At 43.5% G+C, this 12181-nt stretch overlaps 1 protein-coding gene across 1 annotated transcript in view; it reads left to right on the plus strand.

Annotated features, from left to right (window-relative positions):
• Positions 1-12181, plus strand: part of bcl2b (BCL2 apoptosis regulator b) — a 25733-nt gene continuing 13552 nt past the window's right edge. The window contains exon 1 of the mRNA XM_056391241.1: positions 1-1273. Coding sequence (XP_056247216.1) covers positions 725-1273 — 549 coding nt within the window. The 5' untranslated portion in view covers positions 1-724. The remainder of the gene's footprint in view (positions 1274-12181) is intronic.

Raw genomic sequence — 12181 nt, forward strand, 5'->3', positions numbered from 1 at the left:
GTTTTTCAGTCATAAAATTGGTGATTTAAACAAGCAATCATGAGAATGTGAACCATTAGTGATTTTTGGTGCAGCTTCTCGTGCACTTGGAGTCTCCGAGCGCAGCCAAAGGAATTACTGGCTGACGTCAGGAATACCTCACCAGCAGAGCGCGGCCCACTGGCGGTGGGCAGGGTGCTGCCGAGGAGGATATGAGGAGCAATCGTGGAAGAGGACTCAGTCCGACCTTGTCTGGCTCACAGTCCTGCGCATGGTTGTGCGTAAACGCTGCTAAAATAGTTGGCGGCGTTTAAAGCCCCTTCAGGCGCGTACAACTCTGGCCTTCATTCATGTTTTTTTTTTTTTATTTGCAACACATTCACGTCTGGGTAATGTGCACAGGAATAGATCAACACTACTCCAAACCTCTTCCGCATATTGGATTTCTATGCAAAGAGACGGTCGCCTATGTCCCTCCAAGGATTCGGGAAATGAGGACTGCTGCTTACATGGACTCAGTATTTTTTGACTTTTGAAACGTTTTCTGTGCAGTTTTAATCGAGGAATTTCTTCAACTCTCGAATCATTATCTGCTCTCTGACTGGGATTACTCGTTGCTTTGCTTAGGCTCCATTTGATTAGAACCGAGTTTCGGACAAGCCTGTGCAGAGCAGTGTACAGTGCACGCTTTCGAGCATAATGCATTTTATTTAGGACACCCTCTGTCTGTACAAATTAAGCCGGGATGGCGAGCGAGTATAATCGCAATATTGTGGAAAAGTACATCTGCCATAAACTCTCCAAACGGGGATACGTGTGGGGATTTGATGATGTCCGAGATGAAGATGCTGCTAATAATGGCTCAATAGTTGCCCCTCCACCGACTTTGGTCCGCCGGTGCCGTGAAGCCAACACCGGGCCTGACAACGACAGCTCACCTAACCTCTGCAGACGGCTCTCTCAGTCCGACCCGCACGCCGAGATCCACAGAGTCCTGCGCGAGGCTGGAGACGAACTTGAGAGATTATACCAGCCGGACTTCACGGAGATGTCGCGGCAGCTCTATCTCACCTCCACCACGGCGCAGAGAAGATTCGCCGAGGTTATAGACGAACTGTTCCGGGACGGGGTGAACTGGGGCCGGATTATCGCTTTCTTCGAGTTCGGGGGCACGGTGTGCGTTGAGTGCGCGGCCAAGGAGGAGATGACATCGCAGGTGGACAACATCGTGGAGTGGATGACGGAGTATTTAAATGGACCTCTTAACAGCTGGATAAAGGATAACGGGGGATGGGTAGGTCTGATTCCGTGTATCTGAGCGATTTGCAGTTCTGTGCCACGGTGGCGCAAAAGTCCTCTTTTGCTGAGGTTTGAAATCAGTGAATTAAGATGCTTACAAGTGTTCAGTTGGGATTAAAACGTGCATTCTGACCCGACATACAATATCGAAAGCACATCTGTAAGTGATCATTAATTAAAAAAAAAAAAAATCCATCTCTAGATGTGGCACCACAGCGCAAACGTTCGAGACGGACGGCCTCACTTAAAGGGCAGCTCCGATTGGACGTTCACGGTGGCTGTTAAACTTATTAGACCAATCAGACTGCTAGCTCTGTCACACCTCCCGACGCTCCGACAGAAAGCCCGCCCTGTCAACTGGATAGCCAGTGGCAGCCACGCAGCTGTCAGGGAGCACACAGGGTAGTTCAGTGTCATCCAGGGGAAAATGAAGCTCACAAAACCAATATGACCAGTAATCAATGCATCACATTAGAAAGCACCATATGGCTGTTTCAGCATTTACCTGGTTCTGAAGCTTTATGTACCAAAGTGCTCCGGTGCAGCTGTGATGTGATGCAGGTCATCTTTCCAGCAGAAGGGAGGAGGCCAGACACATGTCAGCAAACAGAAAACTATTGACTTAATGTGTTCAGGCCTCTGGGCATGGCTGGACAGGGTTCAGCCATCAGGTCTGTTTTCTGCACACAGAAATTACACGTTAGCTTCAGGTACTAATGAGGATAGGCATCTAAACTCTCCTCTCTCTCTCTTTTTTTCTTTTTTCTTTTACAACAATTCTCCTGCAAACTCCAGCTCAGCTCCGTTTCCAGTGAGGAGCACAGCAGCCTCCTCGACAGCTATTAAACCAATCTGCCACGAATTAGACTCTAATTAGCAGAGGTGCTCTTAATGAGAGCATAACATTTGTGCTGCGTGGTGATCTTAGCTGGAAGGTATCAGATTTGGAGAGGGGGGTCATCAATGATTCATATTGAACATTTCATCTCAAAGGGAAGGACCGTTTAACATTCCCCTTGAGTGTGCCTTGCCCCTGGAGGTGGCAGGTTGTGCCACATATCAAAGGCAGCGACAGAGGGAGGGCCCTCCAGGAACACAGAGTGCTAATCTGCAGCCGCTGTTTTTTAACATGCAGCCCTCTGTGCATCTAGGTTGGAACTCTTTTGTCTGCTTTTTTCTCAGACCTGTGCCTTGAAGCTGGCGCAGGCTGGCCTATCGAGATGCCTGCTCGAGGTCTCTGGAGCCTGTGCCCACTGTATAATAATGTAGGTCATCATAGTCTATGTTTTCCAGCTGGGCGGAGATGACTGTATCTCTGCTGCTCTGCATCCGCTGGAGAGTAAAAGCATAGTCTTTTAATCCAAAGGATTATTTAGGATTATTTTGAGGCGTATGTCTCCAGTTTGGGTCAGTTTGGTGGATTTCAGCTCTCAGCACCTCAAAAAACTGCATCCTAATGATTTTGGCTCAAATTAGGCTCTAAAACAATTTAAAACAGAATACTGTATTTATCTTGAACACTTTTGGGCGTGTTGGATTTTAACAGACACTGATGTAGATTTATATATTCATTTGAATGTCTGTCAAGTGGGGAATTTCCTCAGGTGTGTGTTTCAGTTATTACCTGACCTTATAATAACTGACACTGCAGGCACAAAGCGTGGTCTGTGCTCTAGACTGGGTTTGTGAAATTCAGCTTCTCCTTTTTTACTGACTTGTTGGCTAGATTTTGAAATATAATGAAAGTCATTCAGCTTGTGCCAAATAGGTTGTTTTCTCTTGTTATTCATAGCAGCTCTTGGACCTAAAGAGTCTGTTTAACACTGACGAGTTTGGGATGTATTTGGGTTTAGATGGCAACTAAAAGTTGGTTAATTGTTTTCTGTAACTTGCTTTCTGAATCCACATAATGCACATGTTGCTGAGCTTGTTTATCAGATGTTTTGAGTGCTCTGGCCAGGGTTTTAGAGATACTAAGATCATCAATCAATCCTTTTTTTATTCATCCATTTATTTATTTTGCTGGCTTCAGAAAATTCAATATACTGAGTCTAAAAATATTAGAATCAGCCCTTTAAATATTCATCATGTCTTTTAATTGTAACATGCACATGAACACCCTCCAGTTTCCAAAAAAATAAACTGAGGACAGGACCTCAGTGTCCTCTTTTTTAGCCCTTTACAGACTGGGTAATGGCTGTTTGGAAATTATGTGGCAACAGATGTGTTTCGTTGTGAAAGCTTTCAGTGCATTGCAATGAAGCAAATATGTCACATTTCTATATCCAAGCCGCTCATTGTGGACTTTGCTGAGGGAGGTTCATGCATTTTGGGGTCACACATTTTCAAAGTACATATGGGTCACAATTATTTCCTTCGTTTCATCCACCACCTGCCAGGTGGCTGTAAGAATATGAATCAGAATAAAACAGTTTCAGTCACTGCACCTCTCTGATGAGCCTCTGGCTCTGTGAGGGTAGATTAAAGTGAGAGACATTATTTTTCTTGATGGAGTTTTCACGGCTTCCTAACGACGACAACACGAAACAAACGTCGTTACATGTGCATTTAGACAGGCTGTGCTTATGGTCACTTACTCTGCCTATTGTGTTATTGTGTGCTTAGAGGTGACTCTTGTGTTTTTCACCACTCTTAAAACAAAGGTTGAGGCCTAATCAACCTATTACTGACATTTTGACATGTGTGAGTGGTGTGGAAACAGCTTTCTATCAGCCACCCTCTGTTTCCTGTTGTTTTTTAGGTAATTTGAGCCCAAAATAGGAGTGGCCACTAATCGTTGTTGAGTCTAGGCATCACCAGTGAGTCAAGTATAGTTTTACTTAAATGAAACTCTCTGCCAATTAGGAATAACAAAGCACTTACTGTATGTGCAAAACCCAGCTGAGGGTGAAATTGCTCCCATTCTGCACTGATTACTTCCCACACTCCAGGATGTGAAACACTGTCCCTTCATTGTCTCTAACACTCAGGTTTTCTCCACCTGTATAAATTTAACCTTTGTGGTGACAGAAATTGCTCTCATCAGGGGACAAGTTGCATTTAGGCTACAGCGTCACCCACACACAATGCACCTGTGTTTATTCACTGCTGCTCGCAGTAAATACCAAATGACTGAACAATGTGGCAGGCGGCGTCCGACTTTTGAAATTATATGCTTGACCTCAGACATTTGACTGACTACGGGGGCGTCAGGCAGCGAAATGCCAAAATGTGTTGCAGAGAAAAACAACAGTTTCACAACTTTGAAAGGTTAACCTAGCAGTCAGTCAGCTGGTCGGTTGGTCACCCACTTTGGTCTAGACTGAAATATCTCAACAACTACTGGATATGAAATTTTGTACAGACATCGATTGTCCCCAGAGGATGAATCCCCATGGTGATACGGTGACCTGTCTCTAGCATCACCATGAGGTTCACAACCATGGTTTTTAGTGAAGTGTCTCAACAACTATTGGATGAATTGCCATGAATTTTGGCACACACATTAACTTTCCCCTCAGGATGCATTGTGATAACTTTGGTCAGCCCAGGTTTTTCATTTAGAGCAATCATCAGCATCAACTTTGGTTTATGGACAAATACGTACAAACCCAACAATGCTTCCATCTACCTTAGCTGCAAAACCAAGATGGTGAACATGGTAAACAGTGTACCTGCTAAACACCAGCATGTAAGCATTGTCATTCTGACCATGTAATCACGCTGTCATTAGCATTTAGCTCGGTAGACTCTTGTCTTGTTGTTGAGTCTCGTTTTCATGTAGTAGATAAGAGTAAGAAGTTAAATCACCTGTAAACAAGATCGGGTGTCAGAGGAAGGCTGCTAAACAGGCGGCCTATTTCTCTGTGTGTCACAGGTGTGTGTGTGTGTGTGTGTGAGAGGAGTGGACAATGTAAGTTGGCTTAGGTTGGGTCCAACCTGTGGGGGATTCCCTGAGCACAATCTGCTCCGCGACGGGTGGGACCTGCATGTTGCTATGGTATTGCTTGCATCTGGCTGCACCCCACTACTCCCTTGTTGAGGCTGAGTGGATCTGGAAGAGCGAGGAAGTCATTAATCTCCATATAGGTGACATGTCTGCAGAGCAGAGGAGGGGGGAAAAAAAAATACAAACAAACTGAATCACAAAAGAAGCACATGCAGCCACTCACAGGAGGGCAAAAAAAATATCTGGATGAGATCTCACTTACGTCCAATTTGTGTCTCCTTGATGTAAATTCTTTTTGTTTAACACAAGTCAATACTAACCATGGCACCATTCAGGAAGTGTTCAAGGCTGTGCTTCCCTTGGCTTTTAACTAAGAAAAAAGAAGCCTGTATCGACAGTGAAAGGGATGCTACATCTGAGGAGAGGATGCTTTTCAGTGTAATGAGCTCTATAAGTTATGATTGATCCAGCTAGAAACCTTCTCTTTTCACACTGCGTGCTGTCACAGTCTGTTGTTTCCTTTCTCCATCTGTGAATTTGTAAGTGTTTATCAGTCTGGCTTCACAAATTAGAGTGTGGGACAAACTCTGATTTCTTGTTCCCAGCAATCAGACAGAGGAGTAAACGATTACTCATGCAAATAGCATTTTGGGTTTTTCCCTCCCACCCATCATTTCAAAACAGAGAAATAACAACATAATTTCACTGCTGAAAGAGCAGAAAAGTCTCTAACTAAGGCTGAGTTTGGAGATTTTTGACAACAATGTTACCTCTTGATGTGGACTCTCGGCCCTGTAATGGAGAATCTACGCCACAAAAGAGCTTAGTGTGGCGAGGAGCAGCCAAGATTTTCCCCTGTACTGTACCCCTTTTGCTGCGCAGGCCTCGGTCGCTCACCATCTGCCACTGTGTTTACACCCATCAGCCCGGCAACTGTAATCTCAGAAACATTTTCTACAGACGCAGGCAGCTCTGAGGCTGTAACTCTCTGAATCAATTGGACATGAATACTTTCTGTCAGGAGCAGCTCAGGAGAGCCCTCCAGTCTCTCTGCTTCCTGGGTCTCTGAGATGCTCAAAGCACAAAGACCTTTGTCTCACACATTCAGTCCAGTGTGTGGAATCCTTAAGAAAGCATGTTTAACCCTTCATAGTTTAGACGGTGCAGTTTGAATGACTATAAAGAGACTACGTCAATCACATCCAGTGCTGAGGTCACTTGTATCTGAATAACTGCCTAACTGAAACAATGGGTTGACAGTTTGGTACCAATAACAGACATTTATCTTAACTTTTACTTTGAAAAAACTCATATCGTTTGTATATTTATACATCATTGCTTGCATAAATGACTGTTATGCAGGAATTTTAGGACACTGCATGACAATTCTTCAAAGGATTTACCATTTGTGGGCATTTTCATTCAAGAAATACAAGTAATTCTTATTATAGAAAGAGCAAAGCTGGCTTTGTATCATCACCTTAGAGTCTTTCGCCACATAGAATAACAGACATAAGCTTTTGTGCCATGAATAATTTAGCTATTTATTAAAAAACTTGAACTGCAATTCTTTTATTTTCTGACAATAAAATGGAGTTGATCGTCAACCTGCAGACATGCTGTCAGTCTTAATTATAGAAACACAGTGTCTCTACAAAACTAAATTCACCAAAATAAAAGGATTTTTTTCTCCATTCTGCTGACTTGAACATAAGGTCAGACATGCAGTTTGAGATCTTCTCAACTTGACATGACACTCCTTACCTCTATGTCATGTTTACCATTCCACGCATGCCGAGCATTTCATGAACGTGCCAGAAATGTGCACCTATACTGTGTGTGGAAAACACTCAAACAACACAATTAGCACAGAAACACAGTTCTGTTTCAGTTTCAGGGACGTAATGCCGGGGCTTTGCGAGTGCGCCGCCCGTTTCCTCGACCTTGCTTCTCCCCGGAGACCCTCCACCCTGTCCTGCGTGCTTATTTCTGGGCCTCCTGAGGAGAGCTGGAGGAATGTCTGCTGGGGAACAGCGACTGTAAATAAATAATGGAGACGACCTGGGTGTTCCTTTCCTGAGTGGCCGGTGAAGGGTGTGTGCGATTTTGTTCTTTTGTTGGATAACCATATCAGCTGAGCATGCTTCACTCAGGAACCACTGTAGGCGGCTGGCGTGCTGAGTGTGTGTGTGTGTGTGTGTGTGTGTGTGTGTGTGTGTGTGTGTGTGTGTGTGTGTGTGTGTGTGTGTGGTTTTTGTTTGTTTATTTTGTCTATTACAAAATTCCCTTCATGTAGGCCGCTGGGGCCGTGTGAGCCTACAGATCGGTATTTGTGATTTCAGCCATATGATTGTGGTTTCTTTTTATTATTTTTGCTCAAATCAGCAGTCACCCCAACCTGCTGTTTTCCTGTTTCATGAAGGACACGTGCCTGAGCTGTTTAAAAGCAGCACTATCCCAGCCAGAACACACACTGATGAATAATATATGGAGCAGATAAACTCAGACACTAAATGGATGTCCCTCAAGTAGAACCCCAAAGGCTGTCTGAGCTCCAGCCAAGAGCTAACTTCTTCTTTTCCCTGTCTTTTCTTTCTCATCCTCAGTCACACTCTGTCTGTCTCTTACCCCATCACTATAGACATAACTCATTTACAAACGTACACGTGCCCAGTCCCCTCACAAACAACTCACTAATACCCTGAGACCTGACTTTCAGCATCAGATAACGCTCCAGATCGCTGAAAAATGCAGGGACATGTGAGAGGCCTCTAAATATAGAAGTGTTACCATCACTGCTCCCGTGTGGTCCTTTAATTGTCATGTTACACATAAATCCCCGCCCTGTTTGCCTCTGCGCTATCATGACACTCAGATCACAAACCCACCACCAATCTGCATGGAAAACATGTTCTAATGAACCGTTTGAGAAAAAAAAAAAGTTTTCCACCTTTCCTGTCATGGTGGGAGCCGGATAATGAGGAGCCTACTGAGACACTAGTTGACTTTGCCACTGGGCACACCCTAGCAAGCGGCACAGTATATCAATATAGGGCAAGGTTAAACGGTTCCTCCCATTGTCTAGCTTCTGTAGATATTTTTGGGACAAACCCCCAAAAGGGTTTTAAAAGAGATTTCATATTATATTCTCAATTAATTTCCAGAGCAACAATGGCTACTGCTGTTTGAAATGTACTGTTGCTCAAATGACTTTCTTGTTCTCAAAGAGAGAGTATGTTGCATGGCAAGCATAACCTAAATAGTTGTTAAAGGTCAGGTGAACCAGATGTGAAAAACCAAACACAGAGGTGAAATAACTAACCACAACATTGTGGTTGAGCATTTCGAAAGAGTCTTTTTTATCCTGATGACAAATACACCTGTATTCACCTCTGTTGTATTGTGTTACAAAACTCAGGAGAGGAGTTTCTAAAGCAGTAACTTTCACTGTGTGCCAGTGAAACTAGTTGTAAATGCAATTTCCACCAGTTGCCCATTGGTTTACACATTCACTCATCTTTCTGGCACCTAACAAATATAAGTCCAGTAATCAGTCTCTTTTTAGCTCTGTTTTGGTTTCCACTGAGAAAAATATATCTGTCTCTATAGCTGTTAAATGGTCCATTATGTTCACGTAGTTGCTGACTTTGTCAGTCTGTCAGTCTTTGTCTGTCTTTGGTGCTGGTCGGGTAGCATACAGTGGGTTTTTAGAGCCTTTTTGCTAAAAAAAAAACAAACAAAAAACAAAATAACAAAAGTTGCCTGATGTGGCTCAACACACTGAAAATGAAAAAATAACACTGGTGAGAGAAAGGAAAACGGTAAAGTTGCTAATCGTGAAACCAAAACAATGAGCTGAAAGATGCTAAAATACTCCATACAGCTGAGGGAAACTGTCAGGTGTTCTCTATTATCATCACTACAGGTAACACCGTTAACATTACACAGTTATTTGATCGACTGTTATTATAAAAATTTAGAATAATGCAGGTTAAAAACATTACAAAAATGAAACAATCTGCGTGGCGAGGTACCAACAACATACGTGGGAAAATATGTTTTTGCAATTTGGGTGAATTGACCCTTTAAGGTCTGTAAAGTTTATATATATATATACACACACAGGAAGGCAAACACAAAAGCGGATGTGCTGGTGCAAATCAATTATTTGCTGTCCACAAAATGGCTGTGTACACACTCACGCATATGCATACACACATATGCTGTGGCACATCAGTGTGTACACACAGAAGTGGATGTGGTACTGTGAATCAATAATGCTGTGTTGTCACAGGGTGACATGTGAGCCATGGCAGGGAGCAGATGGCCCCGGGGTGCCTAGCTTCCTGTTAGTGGTGCCATTCAGCTTTACAGACACACACACACATGCACACACAAACCCAAACACGCACACACACACACACACACACGCACACGCACACACCACCATGTCCGGTGGGATTTCCCAGTGCAACTAGCCACGGCACTGGCCATTAACAAACAGCATGCCATTATTGGCTCTTCTCTGAAATGCTGAGTACATGTCCTCCCAAAAAATGACAACAGCCAGATAATGGTAAATAGATTTCTGTGCCTCGTCCATGGAGGTCTGGGGTAAATAGTTCTCTGCACCCCCTCCCCAATGTGACTTTTGGCACCACAGCAAATAGCTTTCAGGAAATCTGATCTGTTTCAGTCGACGCTGAGTGAGGTCAGGCGTTGCTCAGATATCACTTCGACTATGTTGTATTGATTGAGCGTTTCCGACGGTTTGTGTTGGTATCTCTGAGCAAAGACTCAATTAACGCAGTGAGCCAGTGACTGTAAATGTCAGATTGTGTATGCAGGTGATTTATCGGAATTAATGCTGAAGGAAAAAAATGTCTCCACGGAAAGACCTTGGCAAGATGTTTTAGCACTTTTATGCTGACGGCTTTCAGATGGTGTGTGTGTGTGTGTGTGTGTGTGTGTGTGTGTGTGTGTGTGTGTGTGTGTGTGTGTGTGTGTGTGTGTGTGTTGGTGTGCAACCGGAAGCTCTCACCCCTGGTAAAGCTCACACAGCACCACCCTGCTGGCAGTCACCTTTGATGGCGACTGATTGGGTTTGAAGTGCAGAAAAAGCAACACGCCCCTAATGTTTGGAAGATAAAAGCTTTGCCAAGGGAACAAGCGTTGCTGCTGCTGTGTAGTGTTTCAGGGCAGCATTCATAAAACTCCAAGACATCCTCAACTCTTGATTCCCCCCCCCCCCGCAAAAAAAAACAAAAAAAACAACCTACAACCAAATTCTGCCAGCATGATACAATGCGGGTATTTTGTCACTGTCACTGATAACCCCTGCTGCTTTCAGAGGACCACCACTGCCTGCCTACCTCCAACAGGAATATTCTGCCAGCAGGGGTATACCAAGCGTTGTCACAGTGCTATATTGCATCAATTTCACTGAGTCTACTCTGAGGGAGCTGCCTTTAATTGGTTGCTGGGCTGTCATTACAAGTCAAATAATAACAGATACTTCAAAGAACATGGGGAGAATTGAAAACAGGAGAACTGAAAGTGATTCCCTTTCTTCTTAGATATTTTGCTTAGCTTTTTTTTTTTTTTTTGACAATGCAGTGATTTGTGTCGGTGTATGTTCTAAGGATGCATCATCTTGTGACTTATGTCAGAGAAAATTTTTTATGACGCCTGGATTCAGTTATGTCAGGCGCCGTTTTGCTTTATAGAAAACTGTTAACTCTGGGACACGTCTAGACGAGGCTCGTGTCGGCAAATCTAACCACCAGTAGTTTAATCAACTCTGCAAATTGACCTATAAAGTGCTTCATTTATCTTTCACATTTTATGGCTACTTGTGGTTGCAAATAAGTTGTAAAAAAAAAAAAAAAAGAGCCCAATGAGTATGTATTTTCTCTACATTTAATAAACAGAATTTCGGTATACCACTGTAAAATGACCTTCGATTGTTACTGTGCCAAATTATCAGCTAGCTGGGTGATTTCATTTTCTGATACCAACCAGCCTATCAGGACAGGCGCTCGGACTCCTTGACCTTCACTATTTCCAGATTTGAATTAATGGGAGTCCACATTCCTGTTCTCCAGGGAGGACAGGGGTTAAAGAATATTCACAAGGTGTCTTTGATCAGGAGGTGAGGCTAAAAGGGTTGTAGAGGAGGAGGAGAGGTGGAAGGGGAAGAAGGGAGAGGAGGCTTATAAAGCTATAAACAGACAGTCCTGTCCCTGTCGACGCCACATTTGCTGCAGCCAGGTCGAGACTGAAGAGGTAATTGCTGGGGAAAAAAAAGTATGGATGGTTGGCAAAGTAGGATCAGGCCACCAGGGTTGAAAGACCAAAGTGAAAATAGAGCCAGTAGAGCAAATGTTTTTGATTTAATTGGGGTTCGTGCTGTTAAGTAGAGTAGGCATAGATTAGCTCACTCCACAGAAATTTATAGAGCAAACTTGGTTAAAGTGGCCTGTTAAAGTCATCTGACTCAACAATCATCTGATTCTCAGCTGATCCATCTGCTGATGAGAAAGCAGAGGAATGTACTTGTGAAACATCTGCACAGGCATTGAATAGCACCAAATAAAAATAAAAAAGAGCATTTTCAACACAGCTTCATATATGTATAGATTTTTTCCAGTGTGCTGAAAAGTCTCTGTTTGATGCAGTATGCTCTCACCTTCAGTGCACACCAGCATCATGGCTACTCAGCTCACAACAGACAGTCACTGAGTACAGCTAATGACATTTTCCATGGATTATCCCAGAGAGAAAATGCCAACAAAAACCTCTATTATTAAACTGACATGTGCCTTATTAGCTTTCCGCACATTTTCACACCAGACCTTCAGTGTCACAATAGGCAACTTATTATCATTCATCATGTAGGCTATGCTGTTTTCCCTTTTGGTCTATGTGTACAGACAGGGAAGGTCACACAGCTTC

The sequence above is a fragment of the Seriola aureovittata genome, chromosome 12, assembly GCF_021018895.1.
Source record: "Seriola aureovittata isolate HTS-2021-v1 ecotype China chromosome 12, ASM2101889v1, whole genome shotgun sequence".
Taxonomy (NCBI): domain Eukaryota; kingdom Metazoa; phylum Chordata; class Actinopteri; order Carangiformes; family Carangidae; genus Seriola; species Seriola aureovittata.